General features: G+C 33.6%; 1 protein-coding gene across 2 annotated transcripts; it reads right to left on the bottom strand.

The window, feature by feature from the left end:
• Positions 1482-16560, bottom strand: LOC109355792 (myosin-12-like). 2 transcript variants are annotated; one of them, XM_019599011.1, is made up of 42 exons: positions 16286-16560; positions 16057-16185; positions 14758-14901; positions 14396-14541; positions 13865-14021; positions 13728-13786; positions 13475-13634; positions 13242-13391; positions 13021-13157; positions 12788-12934; positions 12556-12657; positions 12421-12478; positions 12238-12339; positions 12109-12146; positions 11868-11994; positions 11604-11774; positions 11380-11511; positions 11172-11278; positions 10805-10865; positions 10508-10685; positions 10190-10395; positions 7333-7452; positions 6996-7094; positions 6518-6733; positions 5819-5958; positions 5636-5740; positions 5440-5544; positions 5247-5348; positions 4685-4880; positions 4572-4619; positions 4422-4481; positions 4135-4305; positions 3897-4049; positions 3615-3821; positions 3377-3526; positions 3187-3257; positions 2981-3080; positions 2836-2892; positions 2689-2745; positions 2373-2453; positions 1781-1863; positions 1482-1667 (listed from the first exon to the last, which is right to left on the bottom strand). In XM_019599011.1, the coding sequence occupies exons 1-42, from the start codon at positions 16286-16288 to the stop codon at positions 1529-1531; spliced, it is 4974 nt and encodes a 1657-aa protein (XP_019454556.1). In that variant the 5' UTR covers positions 16289-16560; the 3' UTR covers positions 1482-1528. The 2 variants fall into 2 exon arrangements, with proteins under 2 accessions (XP_019454556.1, XP_019454557.1); XM_019599012.1 differs by lacking the exons at positions 5247-5348; positions 5440-5544; positions 16286-16560 and having other exon boundaries at positions 16057-16194.

Here is a 23651-nt window from a genome sequence, read left to right as displayed (position 1 = left end):
ATAAAACTCCTATGAACTAAGAACAAGAAGAGAGAATTGTGTTTCCAGGGAAGAAGAATTTCAAGGCAAGATGGTGAATGATATGAAGTGCTGTGTAGTCCCTTTGTTCGAATGAAATGCCTTCTATTGTTAGAACTTTCTCTGGAGCCGCTGAGCTGCTTGTTAGTACCGCTCAACAGCTGACCAAACCCTTCAGCATGGGTTTGATCACTTGGTCAAGCAGCTTTGTCACCTCCTTAAGCATGACTGAGCTACTGGACCAGCTATGATGAGCTACTCTGAAAACCACTCAACCATTAATATTTCAACAACTAAGAAATGCATAACCACTCAACCATTCATATTTCAACAACTAAGAAATGCATAACCACTCAACCATTAATATTTTAATAACCAAGAAACGCATAACCACTCAACCATTAATATTTCAACAAACGAAGAGACGCATTATTAAGCAAGCGGTTATAAAACATCAACAACGCATAATTAAGCAAGCGGTTACTATGTTATCTTCAACAACGCTTCCTTTAAATATGCGTTGTTGAATATATTCACATCAACAACGTTTTCTATCAAATGAGCTGTTAAAAATAAATCATTCAAGTGAGTGCTAACGTTACTGATGTTCAACAACGCATTGTTAAGACTGCATTGTTGAAGTTACACAAATTGATAGTGTCTGCTTTGTTATGCGCGGTTGATGTTCTTCCGCCTCATTTTCAACAGCGTCGTTTAAAATTGCCCTGTTGAATGGTCGTTGTTTATTACGATATCTGGCGTAGTGACATTTCACTCTCTTTTTCTTCTGTCTTCTTCTCCTCTTTCACATTCCTTTCTTTTACAATTCTTTGTTTAGAATTTTAGAACAACCATATCATATGTTTATTATGTTTTATGAACTTTATGCACATATTTTATTAGCATATCTCAAATGTATCGTATTATAAGATTTTTAATAAAGTGTATCGATATATCAGATATGTATCATATCCGATACTCACATCCGTAACAATGTTTCAGAGAATATCATTATTTACCTTTCTTTTTATGCATATTACTTTGACCTCTTTTCATTGCAAAATCTTTATAAGAACATGCAAGAATTGCTCCTTCCTACTAGGTCTCATGATAAAATTTACTAAGTTGGTCCAAACCCAAACTTTCAATCATTTTATTCCTTTTTGAAGTAACATTATTCAACAATGTCAAAATTCACCATGCCATGTTTTCCCACAACAAACCTTATATGAATACAAAACTGTAATAATCCTCCCAAAACCAAGTGAAAAAAATTAGGAACGCATAATAATAACTACAATTCCTCTCCTCAACATTCAATTTACTTTAGAGTGTAAGATCTATCTATTGACAGTATAAAGATTTATACATTTTTTTTAATAAAAAAATTAGGAACGCATAAAACTCATACGTGGTCAGATTATACATTTTTTTTCTCTTTACTTTATCCACACCAAAGTCAAATTAAATCAATGTAAATGAGAAACTATAAGTATATATCAGCTCTAGCTCATTGAAAGCCACTGTCCTTTTGTTGCAGCAAGAATTGGAAATCAGACCTTTGGCTGAGAATTATGGGAGGATCCACATCCATATCGGATAGGCCGATTTCACTCATGGACTGGAACATCTCCATCAAGAATGATATGCTGAATTTTGTACAAGAAACCAGTGTAATAGTTTGTCAGCAAAGTATGTTCCTATTGCATTAGAAGTGACTATTAGAGTAAAATGATCTAGGAACATATTAGTAATTAATTACCTGGAATCCACCTCTAGAAGGAATGAGTTAGTGGTTATGTTTATTGAGTCTTCTGTCATAAGGACTCTCATTCTGCTAATGACCTGTAAAGAAGGATAGTGAAAAATGTAATATCTGTACATACATTGACAGTATAAAGATTTATATACACTCGGTGTTTAAGAGTTAGTGATTATTAAATATGAATGAATGATATACTGAGAGTATGAAACTCTCTTACATTGTCACTCTACACATCTTTGTCTCAACCAAAAAATGAAAGAATTTGATGTTTAGTCATCACTTAGGAAAAGGTCATTTAATGCAGAATGATGATATGATAATTATGTCAGTTGTATTAATTCTTTATGAATATAGAATTTTATAGTCAGGGATTGTCATTGGGAATTTAGGTGTTAGCATATATTTCTAGCTTTATTTCCTACTGTGAAATATGATTTCTTCAGTTTGAAGTTAAAATACATTGGAATATCCAAATATTTTGTTGTGTATTACTTATCATACTGCATGTTTAAAAGTTTCCTTCATGCATAATATGATTTTTAAAGCTTCGAAATAATGGACACAAACATGCAATAGAGGAAGGACTTACTTCTTGAGATAATCCTTGTGCTCCATATTTGTTATCCCAGAAAATGGTTCCGATTCGATATATTTGCGGAACACTTAACACCTGATATAGTAAACAACAAAATATTATAAGTTACATTAATAACAGTAGAAGTGTTCCTCTTTTTTCCTAGAAATTCCAATGTGATTTAAATAGAAACTCCAATTAAAAGCACATTCTAAAATCTTAATAGAAAGCATGAACTTGCAGAGAAACTACTTATCCGAATACGTTAGAAACAATGCTAGGAACTAATCAATCTTTATGGTGTCTTTGATAGAAAAGTTAGCTAAATTACCGTGCATAGTTCATTTGTGATCTCCTCCAAAGATATTTGAGCCTTTTGGTGTAAAACCTGCATATAAAAAGCATTTTAAAGAATTGAATATTGAAGAAGGTGGAAAGAAATATATATTCTCTTTAATCTTTATCTAAGAAAGTATACCAGAAAATCCACAGCTTGGCATATATATTTGAGTTCATCCCATGATGACCCAGCAAACTGCGAAGTGAACCACAAAATAAAATAAGTGTCTTGCCATTGTTCCCTTTTCAGTTAGGCATAGGTTATGGAGTATATCCAAAATCACCTTATCTGTTGCCTTAAGACACCATAGTTCCAACTCATGCAAACCTGCCTTCAAGTATTCTCCATTGCTAAAGGAGCAGCACTCACGGCGAAGCAACAAACTGCCAGACCATAGTTTTCATAATTTAATGGGAAATTGTATTAAATTTTTATGAACATTTACTACTATAGGATGTTTTACTGTAATCGAACGGAAATGCTGCTTACCTATTAAAGAGCTGGACATTCATGAATGAGAAAACCTGACTAAATATCTTCCTTGTTATGATTGAAGGGACCTGAACTCCCAAGATGTAGAATATTAGGAAACATCATCTCTGATATGTAAAACCAGCCAAAGCAATATTGCGTCAAGTATTCGACTTGCGTTCTTATCAAAAAAAAGTATTCGACTTACGACGTTTTCTGACAATATACTCAAGGCATGATCTAACTTGTTGACAATGCTTTTCCAGTGCATATGCAATGCTTGTTGTTTAGCTGCTATATTTGAATGAATGTTTCTGGATGACCCTCTTATTGATCTTGTCCTTAGAGATCTTGGTGCCTGCCAATGGTGACAAAAGATTTCTCAAATCAACCAATATCTCATTTTCTTTTGTACTTCAGAAGTTTTTCTTAAAAATTATACTGACCTGAATACACAAATTTAGGAACGGTATAATCTCTTTCTTTAAACTATCACGGATCATTCCATATATCTTCTCAACATATGCAGTTAAATGTTGCTTAAAGAGAATAGCTGGGTACTTGGCTTCCACTTTAAATTGCTCATTTGACTTGTCCACCATTCCACTATAGCCACTTGAAATCCCCATGCCCGTTGAAGATGAACGGAAGCCCTGATTTTGCATAAAAGCACCATTTTATGTTTAATGCTGACAATGTACTGAAAACTTGCAGTTTTAAAAGCTTACTTGTGTCATTTTTCCAAAAAGAGTAGCATGGTTGTTTCGATTACGTGAGACTTCCCTAGTCCAATTGCTAGCCTTCAGAGTGCATTGAAGATATAACAGAAGTGTTGAAGTTGTTGACAGCCAATATGCTAGATCAATGATTCCTGCTTGATTCTGCCAGTGACATAAAGTCGTTTTTATAGCTTTTATACATCAATATGAGTACATTACACATTTTAAAATATTTGGAGGATACTACCTCTATAGATGATCGAATGGTGTGAATAATTTTATCAAATATAAGTGTCTTATCTGCTTCAAAGGATCTCCAATGAAGAAGTGCTTTATAAACAATACAAGCAATTGCTGGTCTGTTTTTCTCGAATCGCTTGTATTCCATGAGACACTTGATAAGTGCATCATAACTTTCCTGCTTACAAGACATACAAAAACTGTAAAAAGATACCATTTATTTTAGTGTGGAACAACACTCTCTCTCTTAATATCTATCTTCTCTCAACTCGGTTTTATCTTTCGAAAACTTACCTGCTGCCTCTCTGTGAATGATCTTTGTTTTGTAGGAAAGGAGACAGGTGCTCTAGGTTCCTGAAAGCATTATTTTGTTATTCAAAATCAACAAAAATGTATCAATTGTTTATCCAGAAATTCTTAAAGAACAAACGAAGTTGGAAATACTTTTCTTCCATGGAGTTCTTCCTGTGATTGATTTCCATATTCCAAATTCTGCACCGTCATAAAAGACAATGTCACATTATGAAATGATTCTATGAGAAAACTTAAAGGTGTACCTTGATTTGTGCAGTCATATTATCTGAAATAACTCTCTGTTCAATCTGTTCTAAAAGAGCAACTTCCTGGACCTGGTATGTTGCTGTTTTTTCTGGATGAACTTTCTGCTCTTCAGCAGCAGTTGCTGCCGCCGCCACTGCCTGGCTCCGTAGAAATTCATTCTCTTTTCCTAGATTTGCTATCTGGTCCTTCAGGCTAGAGAAAATATGAAAATTTTAGTAGTTTGGGTTTTAATGTTAGTTTCAGTTTTATGTCTCAGTATTGCTTCCAAAATTTATTTTGAATTTAATCATATGAAGGAAACTTAATTTGACATGACAGCAAATCAAATTATGTCCTGTGTTATGGAGTTGCAACTATCTGTGACATTTAATTCAATTCTTACCATTAAAAACTTACAATATGAAAGTAAAAAAGGATTGCATATCCAATTGCTGTCATTAGAGTTTTCAAAATACCTTTTATGAACAATTACTTAACCTACACCAGGTTTGTGTTATCGCCATATTGCTAGGAGAATTATGTTCATAAACATAACGCAAGTAATATATTTGATCTTACACTTTGATCTCTTCAAAAAGTTCTTCATTCTTTGATTCATCCAAAGCCTGCTGGCGTAGAACCTTATTCTCAGACTCAAGGTTTGACAAACTCGATTGTAATCTGGAGTAGTAAAGAATAGGCAGTCAATTCTAGTTTATGATGGTGGAGAATTATATTCATAACATAGTGCAAGTAACATATTTGATCTTACACTTTGATCTCTTCAAAAAGTTCTTCAAAATTCTTTGATTTTTCCAAATCCTGCTGGCATAGAACCTTATTCTCGGACTCAAGGTTCGACAAACTCGATTCCAATCTGGAGTAGAAAAGAATAGACAGTCAATGCCAGTTTTTGATGGTGGAGAATTATATTCATAACATAGTGCAAGTAACATATTTGATCTTACACTTTGATCTCTTCAAAAAGTTCTTCAAAATTCTTTGATTTTTCCGAAGCCTGCTGGCATAGAACCTTATTCTCGGACTCAAGGTTAGACAAACTCAATTCTAATCTGGAGTAGAAAAGAATAGACAGTCAATGCAAGTTTATGATGGGGGAGATGTTGTGTGGCAAGTTATTACTTAGTGACCTTTCAATAGTCTCCTGAAGTTGTATTGCTTTGCGTTGTGCTTCTTCTGCTTCTTTCAGCCTTGCTTGATTTTCATTTTCTATTTCCGAGCACTTTACTTCGAATTCTTTAATCTTCTTCATTAGCTCTTGTACTTCACACTGTATTTCAGAACATCAATTTAATTACTTGTCATCATATTAAATGTGAAGTAAGAAGTATTTCTATATGCTGCATTGCCTCTGTTTCTTTGTGTTTGTCATGGTGCATTATATTTATAATTGCGGTTCTCTGCACCATTAACCTCTTATGTCCTAATATAGATTTGTTTTTATTTTTTATTTCACAGTGAATGATCTTGGTCTTCGGCCTTGTACGATACCCAAGATTCCACTAGAGCATTATACCACTAGACCAGCTCCTTGTTGGTATAAAAGATAATGTTTATCTAAACTAAAAAAGGGTTAAAAAGACCCTTTTTTCCTTTTGTATTCTTTAGAAACATTTCATACTTTGTTGAATGAAACTTACAAAGTTTCAATTGCATGAAGTTTCTTATAACAAAATACCATTTTCATATGCTACTCAATAGTTCTTTCTACTTTTATTGTAACATGTCAATCTCATAACAAAATGTTATCTAATACAAGTTTAATGTTCATACATTTTGATGCTGAAAGTAAAATTTCTCAATTATATAGAAGACAATTTCAGATTTACCTCCAGCTCCTCATTTTTATTTGTCAGTAACTCTAGCTTGGTGTTGTCCTCAACAAGTACCTCTTTAATTACTGGTGGTGCTTGTTCAATTGCTATTTTTGCTGCTTCTTTCTCATGTATAATTGCAGCATGGGCTTCATCTAGCTTACCTTGCATTTCTAGTAAAGCATTTTGTAGTTTTGCAATCTCTTGCCCTTTAGCTTCTTCAAGATCAACCTGCATGTTACATTTTACTTATTAGATAGGGAGGATAGAATGCTTTATGAATGACTTGAGTTTTTTCTTCTTTCACCACTATCTCGGAGTCGGACAATTGTACTTACAGTTAATCACCGACTCAAGACGGTATAAAAAACACAACAACCAACAACCGGATCTTAATCCCAGTAGTATTTACCTTTTGATTTTATTAGTACTTACCATTTTACTTGAAGCAATTTAGCGTTCATCATGGAAAAATAGTAGGAAGAGTCCATACCCTCATCTGTTTTTCTACATCAAGTCTCCATGTAAGCTCCTCAACACGCTTCTCCAACTTCTCCTTTGCATCCTTAAGTGCCCCGGCATCCCTTGCAGCCTGCTCAATAACTATAAATGGTTACCATCCCTCTACTTTTCAAATATTCCTCGGCACAATTATAAGGTTGTTTGCTTTTTAAACACTAGAAACAGTTTCTTCACTTACAAGGATAAAACTAAGACAACATACAATTATCCTCACAAACCTCATTAGGTAGAGTCTCATGCACTGTGACGTTTTTTTTTTAATTTGACAGAAAATTTGAGTAAAATGATGCATAAAAAGTGGAACTTACCATCCTAAGCTTCCTGAGCTCTTTCTTTGCTACTTTAGCCCTCCAAAGACATTGAAGTGTAAGAGTTGCTTTCTTCTGTTGTTTGTAATAATGAAGAGCTAGGGCTCTTCTCCATTGCATCTGTGGGAGGAATTGAAAGGGAATAACCAAAATTATCAATATAAAAGACAGCAGCAATGTAGTTTCATTTAGTATGCTCATATAAAAAGTTTCTGCAACTTTTATTTTCATTGATGAAAGCATAGATGAAATGTTCATTGAGAAAAGATATTCTAGATTCCAACATTTTCATTATGCATGCCATTCTATCACGTGTTAGAATTCCTTCTTGTTGAGACTTGTGTTGAGATATTATTCTAATATAGTTAGATTGGTTAGTGTAAGTTGTGTATAAATATTGTACCCAATATTCATTGAATTAGTCCTATGAAAATCTGATGGTTCAACTACAAAATTGGTGAAATGGTTCTCATATCATGCAATTATACCAATTAAAACTAGCCAAAATCGGTCATAAGCAGATTTTCAATTCAATCGTACTGGTTATACCGGCCGGTTTTTGTTTAAAATTATTTTTTAATAAAAGAGGCTTAATTTTTACCAAAATTATGTTATGCAAGATTGATCAAAAGCCCAACAATTACCTTTTTTATACGTCTAAAACATGATATATCATCAATTACAAAAGTCTTTGTACAGTCTAAAACAGTCACCTCCTTATTGGTTCAAACGATTTAACTGGGTTATACATGAGTTTGGAATTATCCTATGTGAAATAGATCACTCAGTTCTTGAAGGTGCTCATCATCCAATTGATATAAATCTTGTAGTTTATGTTAATGACATTGTGATTATATGTGATGATCAAGAAGCTACCTAGACTTATAAGAAACACATGTTTAAGAATTTAAAAGAACAAGGACTTGGGGCATTTGTGTTACTTCCTTGGGATTGATGTGGCTCTATCAAAGTCACTTATTGCTCTTTGACATTCTACAAAAGACAACATATAGATTGTAAACCAATTGACACTCAATGGCTCCTAATGTGAAGCATGTACCCTGAAGATGCAAGCATGGATCAATGAATAGATTGTGTATGCAAATATGCATCACATAGATTTTGAAGAAGACAAAGGTTGATAAAAAATAGAGTTTGATAAAGGCAAAGATCGACAACAAGGATTATATATCAAGAACAAGCTTGAAGGGATGAACAAATCAACAAACAACAAAGACAACAACAAAGTAAAGACTCAAGATTCACACAAGATAAAGCATTCAAGAAGATCTAAAGATGTTTGTTTAGAAAGAGTCTAGGCTAGGATGAACCCCAATGGAAGTCTCACAAGCTAAAATCAATCATAACTAAAATGAGACTTACATACATACATACATGATTTACATGCATATGCATACATACATGACCATATGATTTTGATGCATTGAAAAAGAGTTTTAAATCATACATTATTCAAAGTCAGGCATCATGCTTTTACAAAATACGTAGGAGGTTCATATCATATTGAAATATTTTTTGTAAAACCAATAATTGATTAAGAGATATTTTAATCGATTAAGTAGTGAATTCTTAGGAATTTGTTACTGGATTCTTGGGAATTCTTTAATCGATTAAGTTTGTGTTTAATCGATTAAGGGTTGTTACAATTTATGGTTTCTTGTATTTTAAAGAATCGTTAATCGATTAAGATTTAGTGATAATCGATTAACTATAGCAGAAAACTTTCATATCTTTAGAACCCACAAATGAAAAACAGTTTTCACATTGTTCTGAAAATGATAGCTCTTTCACTTTCATATCTTTAGAGAGATTTTTAAATTGTTCTTTTGAAAATGAGAAAAGGGAGAATCTTTAGAAAGATCTCCAAAAGAGCTTCATTGTAAAATCTTTTATAAAAATAAACCTTACATCTCACGTTTTCTGTATTCTAAGTTGTGAGATTTGTAAAGAGGTTCTTAGATTCAAGAAGAGTGATTATTCTACACACATAGGTGCATAATAACTTGAAAGATTTTAGACAAGGCAACAACACATTCTCTTGATGTATTTAGTATCACCATTGAAAGTGATTTGGTTTGGGAAAATCCTAGCTTAGGTAAATGTCTTCACGAGAGCAAAATATCTTGGTTAGAGCTAAACGGAGGCTGGGGCTAGAGTCAAGAAATGTGTGATTATTCGAGTAAGCGAACTGAGTAGTCAAACCAAACTGAGAGGCTCATCGGTTCCAAGAAAGGAGCGTCTTGTTTCTTGTATGGGAAGTTTGATTATAAAAGAATATATAATTTCCATAGTGGAAAAAAATCTCCCAAGATCAGAAGGGGTGGCCTGGATGTAGTTTGCAAGTAGATCTGCAAATGAACTAGGATAAAAGTCGTGGCCCAAGATCAGAAGTTGTTGCTAGGTAAAGTACCGAAACTGAGTATCAGACTATTGCTTACACTACAGATGAGCTCCTAGCTGAAAGCATTTACTTGAGGAATTACAGTTCTTCATAGATGATTAAATGCAATCCCTTCTTTTATGAAAGAACAAAGCAGTTTAAAGTAGATTAGCATTATCCTAGGATAACATTCATGTGTGGCAAGCTGGATGCATACGATGCATATGCTCCAGCTTGAAGGGAGTGTTGAGATATTATTCTAATATAGTTAGATGTGATTTGTATTTATAGTATTTTGTTGTATCTATATCATTATCTATTTCGTAAGATAATTGATCCTAATCATTAAGTTTTAGAGATTGGTTAATCTAAGTTGTATATAAATATTGTACCCAATATTCATTGAATAACAAGTTATTATTCACACACTCTTAAGTCTTCTAAATATGTATTTACCTGAACTTTGATTGAAGCCTTTGTTCTTCTTCTATAACTATATTCATTTCTTGCTGCTAATGCTCTCAACCCTGATTGAATAACTATAGTTGAGGCTTGTAATGATGAATAGTGCATTCTTTCTTTGTGTGCACGCACATGTTTCTGTATTTGGATAGAAGCTGCTTCCCTCCGCATTTGCTCGTAGAGTTTACGTGCAAGTTTTGCTGACATATTAAAGAGGAAAAAAGTAATTCAAGTCAGTTATTAACCTTGACAGTAATGTGTTTTAGAAGATGTGAATTCAGAATACAAGTTGTTTTTGCAAAGATAGGTGACCTCTCCAAGTTTTCTGGATATGAATTGTGGCCTTTCTCTGTGTAATGAACACTTTTCTAGTCAAATATGTCATGATTTGTCTCTGTAAGCGCCTAGCGGCTTTAGATATGATTTCGGCTCGTCGTGCATCTAACTCTGCCATCTGACCGGCTCTGAGAAATACCTTTGTTTTTCCTATCTGATTGAAACATTGGAGGGTAAATGCATCAGAGCTTCTAACAGATAAATTCATGTGAATTTCATGGATAGCCATGCCTTTTGCTTCCATATGACATGTTCTTACATATAAAGACTTACTTGATAGCCTTTTAAGCCCATCTTATCACAGATGGCAATAGATGACTTTTTCTCGTCAGATCTGCTCAGAAAAAAAGTATTAACTGAGTGAAGATCAACATATATACTATAGAACTTGATAATAAGGCATATAGATCTTTGACATTAATTTTTCAAGTGAGTCTTTAATTGATTCTCTTTGATATAAGCTACATAGTAGATCATTCTCATTGTAATTTTCAACTAATGCATCAAATAGTTTAGCAGAACTACAGAACAATGCTTGTATTTGCTCTTCAACACATCAAGGTATGAATGCCATATAACAATAAAGGTAAAGGAAGCAACATGTTATTTTCATTTTCCTGTAAACTAGAATAATGTATACCCGTCGAGGACATCAAGGGCTACCATTCCAAAACGATTTAGAAACTCTTCAAATGTTCTTTTTGTTGGATATCCCGCACAACTAATCCTTATTGCCTCGAGTACTCCCTGTATGGATATCAGTGAAATAGGTGTTGTTGGTCAGAAAATTTTCTCAAGTTTACTGAATAGTCATACATTTCGGAGGCAAGAGTAACAATTTAACTTACCCCACATCTTAACTGGTTTAAGACATTGTTGTTCTCAAAGATTCCTGGCTGCAAAACTGTATTTGGTTTCACACATCTTATGTAATGTGGTTCAGTTGTGCTCAGTGTTTCCATGAGAGATTGTAATTGTTGCTGGATTAAGAGTTGATTCAGAATCAATTCCTGGGTTAAGAGTTTCCCAAAGAAGGTTGGACTAATCCATGATGAAATTCAAATATTTTTACCTTAAACTGTGAACCAATGGAAGAGAATTTTGATTGCTTTGATGTCTCCTCATGTAAAGGAGGGAAAAGATTGGCAACAAAATTGCACTTGGATGCCCATAAAAGAGCTTGATGTTCTGCTACAACATAATCTTTGTTTTTATCGAGAAAATAATCCGCTTGGTATGTGACCTGTTCATCAAAATGGTTTATGACAAGAAATTAGTAGGTTTACTTTCTTAACATGAATGATCAAGAAAAAAGTTTAGAATTTACTCAGCTCACATCTCCAGCATAATGGTTAATAGTGAAATCTGTTTGTGCAAGTTTTGGCTTCCTGAAGCGCTTGTGTGCCTTATATGTCTGGTACATCTTTTGTGCAAAAGTCTCATGAGTTGATTTGGGGAACATGCTGCAGAAAATTTGAATGTAATTAAAATTTCACCTGTTCTTTGGTTTTCACTTCCTGTTTATCCGTTTTTTCATTTAAATCTATTCGGAACTTTTGTCGTAAGAAATTACATACCAGGCTTCATCAAGAAGAGCAATTATGCCCCCAGGTTTCTGCATGCATGCGATTTAAATAATTCGGAATTTCATCTGGTATAGAAAACGGTCTTCCACAAGAAATGGTGTTAAGTAAGTCTATGATTACCTTCTCAATAAGATCAAGAACGTCCTGATTATCAACAAATTCGACGTAACTCCAATTTATTTCCTCCTTTGTGTACACTTCTTGCTCCATCTTGAATACATGCTGTTGAAACAAATGCATTACGATATAACGTATTTGCAGCAATAATGGTGCTTAAATTGTATTTAGAAGTTGTAGCCTTGCCTGATTGAAATGTTGTTGCAACTTCTCATTTGTTAGGTTGATGCATAGTTGCTCGAAACTAGCACGTCAGAAGCAGAATAAGATTATAATATAGAGATGTAAATGTTATCATTCTGATACACAATTACTACTTACCTATTTATTTTGAAGCTTTCAAATCCATAAATGTCAAGGACTCCTATTATGCTTATTGCATTTGAATCTTGACCTATTGAATTGTTAATCTTGTCCACAATCCTGCCAAATTTTTATGAGTGCTGTTAATTCATTTCTTTTTCACATTGCATTAGGCAATAGAAGCAAGGTGGTGCTTGTTTAAACCAGAGTTATCATGTTTTATGACTGGTGTTGGTTATTTTCTCTTTACCAATCAAACAGTTTGGAGTACACAGTCTTTGCCAAAGCATCTCGGCTCAAAGCAGCTGCATCCGGGTCTAATAGTTTTGTAATGTTACCATCGGGAGTAACAATGACACGCTGACAAAGTGAGTCTTGTAGTGATTTCTCATTACACCTGAACATAAACATGCCATGAGACACTAAAAGGAAGCACATGAATTATATGGATTTGAATTTTGAAAGACGGATCGAAGATTTTACATGAGTAACTCTGCAACTGTTCGAAGGTGGAAGAGTGATTTGTCATCTTTTAATTTTGAAGAATCAAATTCTTTACCTTTAACGAAGTTAATGTTTCCGAGGTGGAGGATTGCGGCAACCACACGAAAGATAGCATCCTGTGGATGCAAATTTTATTTGATCAAATGTATGTGTAAAAAGAAATCACTACTGCATTAAAATGTGATGCATTGTGCTAGTACCTGCTCATCTAGATTAATGCCTACAATATCCATTGCATTTCTGGTCTCCAAATATTCTTTTGCATCATCCATATTTGATACTTTATAACAATTTGATTGATTAAGATAGTGAAATTGTCTTGGATCCCCTAACTTGTACTTCTTGATATCCTATTAAGCATCTTTTGAATGTTAGATTTTGTAAAGTAATAACATGTTTCCAATTTATTTCAGGATAATTAAGGAGAGGTTACCTCTGGTGGTGCAGCACAAAGCATGTAAAAGCAATGATAGTTTCTCTCTGGGTCAGAGGCCTGACAAACTCGTGACCTTTCGAGCAAATATGTACGTATTGCAGCTCCAGAAATCTTCCAATTCTTGTCGAATTGAATTTCAACAAATTTACCAAAACGACTGCCACAAACTCCAATAATTTTGTAAGATCAACTAAAAATGGAAAGTATTATAGAAATTGTGACATGAGAAACATGTCCATGCAATTTTTACCTGGAATTGTTGTTTTTGACAGTTTTGGCATTTCCAAATGCTTCCAACACTGGATTGGACTGAAGAAATGAAAATGTTAGTACTTAAACCTTATTTTGAGTTAACTAAGAAACAATTTGTAACTAGTTCAAACCCACCTCCAAAACCTTTTGTTCTACAGTTCTTCCTTCTGTATTAGATCTTCCCCCCATGAATGCTAGATATCTCATTAGCATTTTGGTTGTTTCTGTTTTACCAGCTCCACTCTCTCCACTTACCAAAATGGACTGACCTCCATTTTCATTTATCATTGCCCTAGTATATCAAACCAAGTTAACTTTATCATCAATTGTTATGTTAGATTACTTGTTTCAAATTATGGATCGCATCACGATCACGTGATGTGGCCGCAATATTGCAGTTTGGTTGACCGCCGCAACTGCATCATGCCACAATTACGGTGTGACACCGAATTACAATAATGCAACCGCAACGAGGCGCAACGCAACCACATCACCACATCAGACCACATTTGGGCCGCATCAAGCTGCAACGCAAATGCATCGGACTGCATCAGACCGCATCAGTGTCAAAATTATTTTATACTCACAAAATATTTTACACTACAACAGCCGCAATCTGCATTGCAACGGCCACAACCGCAATTTAAAACACTGATTGACGTATACCTGTAACATGTGTCTGCAACAGCAAAAAGGTGAGGACTCAACTCTCCAAATTCTGCTCCTTTGTACTGCTGCATCATGTCGATGTCATACAAGTGTGGCAATCTTTGAAACGGATTAACCGCAATTAAGATGTTCCCTGTATATGTCTGCTTATTTCATTAATAGTTGTAAGATTTTGCTCATTTTCTTTGCAAGTTATGTTTTGGAGGGGAATGAAGAGAAAGCAAAGGCTTCAGAGTCATATCACAATCGTCTTTTTTCGGTCTGAAGCATTGCAGTTTTCTTATTTTCCACTCTAAAACTCAACTCGCAAACAGACCCTAAATATATATCGAGAAGTTGATTAGTTGGTTATGACTCACATATATCTCTTTGAGAGAAAAACGACAGGCAAGGTTATACAGGACTCCTGGCTCATGAAGGTATGCTAGTTTGGTCATATCATCAACCCCTACAGGTGGTGCATCTGTATCTTTAGGATATATACTTGAAATTTCTGCCACAACCTGAAATTGAAGGTAATGCATGTTTAGTTCATATGCTTACATCTTGCATCAAAATTATTACTTTGATATTTGCTAGGAGGGGTTATTGTTGACTCTGGAAATCAGTATTTTGTCAATAAACATGATTTATGATAGAGCATTATGAAGTCGTTTGATTCATGTAGCTGACCCTACCTAATGAGACAAAGGCTCGGTTGTTGTTGTGTGCTGGGAGGGGTATTTTTTACTATAGGCCTCTTTTCTGGTTAAACAAGCCAAGATAGGTCAGAGTCAGTTCGAGTGATGGTGCTTGAGCTTGTGCACTTAAGTACTTTTGTTTTGAAAAAATGTTACTTTAGATAGGGTTAGTTAGTGCAACTGTCAATTGTAAAAGCTGTCTATGACAACTAAAAATAGAAGGAGTCCTATCCGGAGAACTAGTTGCTTCTTTGTGATACTGTGGTTATAAAAAGTGCGGTCCAATGCGTTGAATCGCACGATTCAACGCTTTTCATAGTGGAAACTGTGTTGAAAAGGGCAGAAAAGCAAATCAGTGGCTGCACGTGGCAGAGCGACGTGTTGGGAAGCTAGCTATGACAGTAACTAATACTGAGATTTGAAATGCCTACTAATTCTGAATTTGTATTGAAATTGAAATTTTGACTAGAGCTTTTTTGTTAAAACTAACAATGATGTTGTTAGTTACTAATTCTAGCTATCTGCTCTCAGGCTAAGACAAAATATTTCACCAGCATCTCTCAGATTCTATCTCCATTTTATTAAGGTTGACTTCTAGTTATAGTTATAATTTTAACTTTACATAATATTTCAGTTGACCAAAATCCTAAGAACAAAAAAACCAAAATTACAGTAGATCCTATAATCCTTTCTACCAGTTATTCTATTTCAATCATTCAGAAATTTCAGATCCAAACTAGCTATGCTATTCTAGTTTCAGAGCTAAGTTCTATACCGATCTCTGAAATGCCCGCGAAGCTTAATGACATAATGTTTAGGCTCAAATGCGAAGGCTCGGTGAATGGTTTTATATCTAACAGATAACATCTATGATATGTAATTACTCTAATCAAGTATTCAAGTTACTTATGTTTCACTATTAAAGAACTATGTTTTCAGTATTCAACTTTTATGATAAGGAGGTAACAGAAAGCTTACTTTTCTCCCATTTGTAGTAATGATTTTTGCATTTCTGCCATTGATTTCTGTCACCTCACCATCAATCCATGCAATCTCATGATCCTCAATCCAAACATGTGATCCAACAATGATGTTCACAGGTGTTCCCTGAACCATCACAAAGAAAACAAGAATTAAATGATATTAGTCTCAACAAAAAAGTAAGGATATCAATAACAATGAAAACTTATTTTCAAGAAGCTATCACCATGATGCTATATTCTGCTGATCATGAAAATCAGAATGTTGCCTTGTAGAACTGAAAAAGAAGAATTGGTGTTTATGAGTTTGTTGCTATATTCTTTATTGTGAGAAGTTCAAACCCAGAAGGGAATGTCCAAAAGGAAAACAAAAATGGGAAGAAATGGCAGGGTGGTAAGTCTTTAAAGTTATAAAAATAGAAGCATGCAACCCCTTAACTCACATTACCACCCTACCTCTAAAGTCCTAAGTACTTTTTTATGCTTCTTCTACAACAAATGCTGACTTTTTTATACAAATGCTGACTTTTTCATTCTCTTACTATAATATAGCTTTGGTTTTTAATTACTTTTTTAGTTTCTGATTTTTGGTATTATGATTTTTAATTGCTTTGCTAAGTTCTAGTCACAAACCTGCCTATATGTGTTTGATGCTATACATAGTCGGTCCTAAACCTGGATAAAAAGTGAAAGTTGTGTTAGACAATCGATAGCATATATAAGACTTTGTTGCCGTATCTGTATGATTTAACGACCCCACCTAGTAGGATAAGTCTTATTCATTTTTGTTATTAGTTATGGTCTGGAGTATTATTTGGTATTGTGGTGAGTAATAGCATGCATAGCTGGAGCTACTTGTCTACTTCAATTTAAATTACGGTTCAAGCTAATTTTTCATTCATAATTGATTATATATAATTATCTAATTAATATTCAACTTCATTCAGAAAAAAAAAGTGGGTAAAAACTCAAACATAACAAGCTAGAATTTACAACTTTACTTATTACAGCTAGAAATGGCAATTATTTAATATTAGAGAGTTGGTATAGGATGTGCAAAAGACTACATGGGTACATCAATTTTTATTCAAAGCATAGTTATGTAACAACTTAAGGCCATTATGTCCAAGTCAAATGTCAATGAGTTGAAGGAAGGCTTTCATCTTAATGCATTAATATAAAAAGGAAGAGCAGTATGTGAGTTGGAATCCAGATCCTCTCTGGGAGAGTGTAGGATAAAGATGATGACATGTGTGCTTTAAAAAATTTTAACATACCCTATTTTAAATTGCGTGGAATTGGGGGAATCGTGTAGTTACTTTAGAGAGTGATTGTCTTGAGGCAATTCACTTGATCACCAAGAAGATACATAGTTGATTACAACAATTGGTTCAACCTATCTAGAGCATCTCTGAATTGCTTAACAGAAATTGAGATGTTGGTGTGCAGCATAATTTCTGTGAGGGAAACATGTTGATTGATTGTTTGGTAAATTTAGTTTGAATCTCCATTTCTCTTCTAGGATTTAGGACACGCCTCCAACTCTCATTGTCCTTCTGATGGATCTCAATCCTATCCTTTACTTTTTGTTTTTTTAGTTTCTCTTGTACAAAAAAACACACTTTTAACTAACAATCCACTACTAGACTTTCTGGTATTGGAGAGATCTAAACCGGTGAAAGTTGTGTCACACACAAAAGCTTCCACCTTGAATGGTAAACGCCAATGAGGAAATTTCCAACTCTATGTAAGTCTTGACTTGATAGGAAGTATTCCTTTAGGAAGGATTATTGCTTATACATTTCCTTTACATACTTGTACTTTCCTTTTTTTAGTAGCCTTAACGGTAATAGTTAAAACAATTAGCTATAAATAGTTAACTATTAACTGTTTGGGAATTATCCACTTTTTTAGAATTCAATATTCTTCTTGTAAATCTTTTTTCTCTCTACTGAATAATATACTCAGGAACCTTCATTTCATAGGAACCATCACAATTCATACTCTAATTCTTCGAGTTTCTACACAATTCCTAGAATTACACTTTCTCCCTTATCAATTGGTATCAGATTGGGTTTTTCCTTGGACACACACGCTTCAATGGCAGAATCTACACAAGTCCAAGATTATGTGAGGGAGGTAGAAGAACGATTGGAAAGCAGAATGTTTGCCAAGATTGAATCAAAATGATGGAGTTGGTGGGTTCAATTCAGAAATCTTTAAATGACTCCTTGAAACTAACGATGAAAGATTTTTTTTTTAAATATTGTAGATGGTGTAGAAGATTCACCACGATCTAGGGCTAGAACTCTATGTGAGAAACGTAATAATTTCCATTACTCTTGTGTCACTCATTTATCAAGAATAGATTTCCCTCATTTTAATGGGGATAATGTGAAATAATGGGTTTATCATTATGAAACATATTTCTTGATTGATAATACACTTGAAGAAGTCAAGGTGAAATTGGTTGTAGTTCATTTTAAAGGACGAGTTTTCCAGTGGCATCATGCTTTTGTTAAGTCATTATGGACAAGTTCGTGGCCAAATTGGGGTGAATATGTGAAGATGCTAATTGAAAGATTTAGGGAAGTTTGTGATAACCCTATGGTTGAACTTATGAATCTGCGACAAAAAGGCACTTTGGCTGATTATCATGAAGAATTTGATGCAATAATCACCAGGCTAGACTTATCAGAAGAATACAAACTTAGTTATTTTTTGGGGGGCTTGAAACAAGATGTTCAAGTGATGATTAGGATGTTCCAACCACAATCAACGAGAAAGGCATTTTCTTTTGCTAAACTATATGAATTTTCCCAAAATCAAAGTTCCTTGTTGAATTTTCCTACTAAGAACAGTAAACATCTTATTCTTGCCAAACCTTCCCCTACAGCTGAGCCACCAACGGACTTTCTTAAACAAAAGCCTAGGTCTACAAAAAAAGTTTGACTTCAGCTTATATGAATGAACGTAAAGCAAAGGGATTATGATATTTTTGTGATGCACCATATACTCCAGAACATAGCTTATCCCATAAGAAATTGCAGTTACATGTTATGGAAGTGGAAGATAATGGTGAAGATGATGTTAATTAATGGGAAGCAAGGAATGAGGCAAAGGATTTTGATGAGCCACAAATCTTTGTGAATACTCTCACTAGAATGACTAGCTTTAGAACAATGAGAATTACGGGACACTATAACAAAAAATCATTACACATTCTCATTGATAGTTGAAGCACTCACAATTTCTTGGATATTCAAAAGACCAGAATAATAGGGTGCAAGATTGAACAACTAGAGCCTTTAATAACCATTGTAACTGATGGAAACAAACTACAAATCTCAGCAGTGGTAAGGAATTTTTCCTGGACAAATCAACATAACACTTTTATTTCTGATATGATGTTGATTCCCTTTGGTTGTTGTGATGTTGTTGAAAGTGCAAAGTATCAAGGATTGCACTAGTAATATTTTGCCAATGTTTTGATGAAGACAATGAGTTAGTAAAAGCTTGAAGATGAATCAACAATCAATATGCCTAGAACTCAATTGTCATATCTAGACTAGGTTATATCAATAGAGTTATATTTCCAAGTAGTCTGGGATGTGTGCCTTAGTCAGTGAGTCTGGGTTAGGTAAACCAAGATGCAAGGCTCACAAGCCATTAATATTGACATATCATATCCATGAGGCATATGATCTAGTTTATTATGTGTTCATGCATTAATCATACATGTTATATGTGTATATTAGGCATAACATAATTGCTAAAACATGTATAGGAGTCAAGCATAACATATAAGTATTGTACCATTTAATCACGTATTGTTATATGATGGTTAATCGATTAACGTGTAGTCTTAATCGATTAACGTGTCTGTTTTCTATTTTAACTGTTTTTTGTTTTAACTGCGTAACTGAAAAATGGTTTGTATAGCCAAATTCATTTTGTATAAATTCTATTAAACTTGCAGAAACATGTAGCATTGCATATCATTTTGTTAAATTTGTGATTTAGTGTATTGTATAGGCGGAAGAGAGATGCATGTGTGAGAAAGAGAGATTAACATGCTTAGTTGATATTGTTCATGATGTATTGCATGTAGTTTTCATGTGCTTAATCTCATTCATTCTTTCTTGCATGTTCGTGCATTCTAGTTTAGAGATTTTCGAGAAAGATTCTGCATTCTCTGCATTTTGTATTAACTTACATACATTCATGATGACTTGTGTTACTTGAGTGTGGGTTAATCTTTGAGTTTTCATTGTTGTAATTTGAGCATATTAGTGCTTAGTAAAACTTTGTTTTTTGTATATTTTTTGTACTTTGGGTTTTGTCTCTTGGTGTCTTACCACCATTGAGATTTTGTGAATCTTCACCAAGGCTTGGAGGTCTTGAATTTGGAGCGAGAATCTTGGATGGGGCTGGATCGTGAGAAACGTTTTCTTAGGCGATAGGGGTAGTCAAACCAAGGTTAGAGGTTCTTGAAATTCAAGAAAGAAGCGTCTAGAGTATTGTAATTGAATTTGTGTATGTAACAATACAAAGTTTTCAATATAGTGAAGAGAAATCTCCAAAGATAAGAAGGGGAGGCCTGGATGTAGTTTGCAAGTGGACCCGCAAACGAACCAGGATAAAAATCCTATTGTGCAAGTTGTTCTCTCTCAATCTCTTTTATAATTCAAGTTGTTTTAATTCGTGTATTAAGATGATATTTTGCATACTGCTACTTTGTCATATCCTTGTTAATTGTGCATAAAAATATATGTTGTATCTCTGCTTATTTGTTGGTAACTTGTTGTGCAAGAAGCCAATCTGCCATTATGTTTCTGATACGTGTTAATCGATTAAGCCAATTGGATAATCGATTACCTGAGCTGTTTTCCAGAACTAGGTTTTGGTACGAAAAACGGTAATTGATAACCGCTACACCTATTCAACTCCCCCTTCTAGGTGTGGCAAGACCACTGATACCTAACAATTGTGTTGGGAATAGAGTAGTTGGTGACCCTTGGAGACATTACTTTGAACTTTGCAAGATTGACTATGGATTTTAATGTCCAAGGCAGGAGAAATATGCTCCGAGGTTCTTCAAACAATGGTGTTAAAACCATGAAGAAGCACCAACTTGAGAAGGTTTTGACAGAAGGGGTTCAATTGTCTATGCTATAGTTGTATCATGTGGATGAAGGATTGTTGCAGTCCCTCACTACTCATGTAGAGCAACCTCCAATCTCATTTCACATTGTTCAGGTACTGGACAAGTTTGCTGATGGTTTTTAGGAACCTTCACAATTGCCTCCATGAGAGTTGGTCACAATCACAAAATTCCACTCTTATAAGGAACTAACCCAGTAAATAAGAGGCCCTATAGATATGCTAAGCACCAAAAGGACATTATTAATAACTTGGTGCATGATATGTTACATTATCGGATCATTCAAAATATTAGAAGTCATTATGCTAGCCTTGTGGTGTTGGTGAGCAAGAAGGATGGATCTTGGAGGCTATGTGTTGATTATAGAAAATTAAACAAGGGTACTATGAAATACAAATTTTCTATTCCATTGGTTGAAGTCCTTATGGATGAATTACATGGCTCAACATTTTTTTCTAAGATGGACGTAAGAGGTGGATATCATCAAGTCAGAATGGATTCATCTGATATTCACAAGACTGAATTTAGAACTCATGGAGACCATTATGAGTACCTAGTCATGCCATTTGCGCAGACAAATGCCCCAGCAACCTTCCAATGACTCACGAATGTTGTTTTCAGTAAGTTTCTTATGAAGTTTTTACTAGTTGTTTTGATGTTATCCTCATCTACACAAGACTTTGGTTGAACACTTAGATCATCTCACAAGAGTCTTGTTAGTGATGAAGAAAAACTTTTTGTTTGCTAAGAAATCTAAGTGGTATTTCGGAGTGGAAAGAGTTTAAAATCACAAAATTAGTAAAAACGAAAAAATAATAAAAGATTAGAAAGTTCCTTCTCTAAGAAAGATTTTTCGCTATTTCTTAAATAATTACAGGTATTGTATATCTTTTTAGGAACGTATTTTTTTCTCTAATAAGTTTTTTGATATTCTAACACTTTACATAAGAATTCTTCTATATCAAACCTCTCAAGTCTTTAGTTCTCAACCAAATATTCTTTTATTACTTAGTCTCTCTCCGCTCTAAGTCTCAACAAAGATTTTAATGTGTGACATTTGTCTACTCACTCTTTATGAGGCTATAAAGGTTTCAAGCCAGATGAGTCTACAACTCAATATATTAAAATAAACTAATATATACAAAATATTCTCTTAATTTTTTTCTATTTCTTTCTTGGTATGTATTTGCACGATAATATTCAAATGATATATTATTCTTTGGTTCGACACTACTCTTGAATCATTAGAGGTGATCATCTTATATGGTAGATCCTTCGGATTATCATAGAAGTTTAATTCAACGGTCTTCGACTAACTATTTTTTTAGGAATATAATTTAATTCAATATATTATGTTGAGCATGATATCCAGAAACATGTAATACAATGTATTTATTGAGTCTTGAAACTAGTTCAGAAGAACATTTAATGTGTGGGACCATTGTATCTAATATTTTCTTCTTAATTTTCTGAGAAGTTCTCTTTATTATTAATTTCGATCATAAAGTAGTGTAGCTTTGCTCATTATAAAGTTGTTTTTGGTTTTCCTTTCTGTATGATTCCGTTTTTAGATCATAAATTTTGTGTTCTAAAAAATACTATGTTTCTCTTACCAAGATAAATAGTATTTAATTGAAAAATAATTATTGAAGCAACAAACATTCTCTTTAAATATATGAGTTAATTGAAATAAATTCAAATGATTAAACAAATCAACAACACATAGAATTTTATGAGTAAAGATAAATACTAAGTTGTTTCTTTATATATTCTATTTGAGTCTAATTGATTTTTATTCTAGTTTGATATGATAAAATTGATTGAATTTGTAAAGTTTTTTTAGTGATTTTTTCAACTGATTTACTGATGTTTGATAATCAACTTTATACTTACATCATTAATAATTTGATATGCATAATAATCTTGAATTTGCTTCTTTAAAATGAATTAATAATCTTTAAGATAAATTGGTTGAAAATGGAAGATACATTGTTTATTCATTAGTTTATCTTCATTTGAAATTAGCAATACAACTATAGAAAAAAAAATTTCATTTACAAAAATTGTGAAAAATATGTTACTTAATTAAATGGAAGATGCATGAATGAATGATTGCCTACTGATTTATATTTAGCGAAAATGTCCAACAACGTTGACAACAAATAATCATTTAACGATTCAAAATGTAAAACCACATAGATATTAATTATAAAATATGTAATTTATTGATCAAATATATTTAAAATTTATATTTTTCACATTAATATTTTCATCTTCTTATAATTGATGATATTTATTATTTTAATTTTTAAATATGTGACTAGTCTTACCGACGAAAGTGGAAAGATTAGGGAATTCCTAAAAACTGATTACAGTCTTTAGCTCAAGTCTGAATCCATTTTGAAACCTGAGGCATTTGCTCTTTCCTT

Source organism: Lupinus angustifolius, chromosome LG09, assembly GCF_001865875.1.
Source record: "Lupinus angustifolius cultivar Tanjil chromosome LG09, LupAngTanjil_v1.0, whole genome shotgun sequence".
Classification (NCBI taxonomy): Eukaryota; Viridiplantae; Streptophyta; class Magnoliopsida; order Fabales; family Fabaceae; genus Lupinus; species Lupinus angustifolius.
This window is presented reverse-complemented; position numbering and strand designations above follow the sequence as displayed.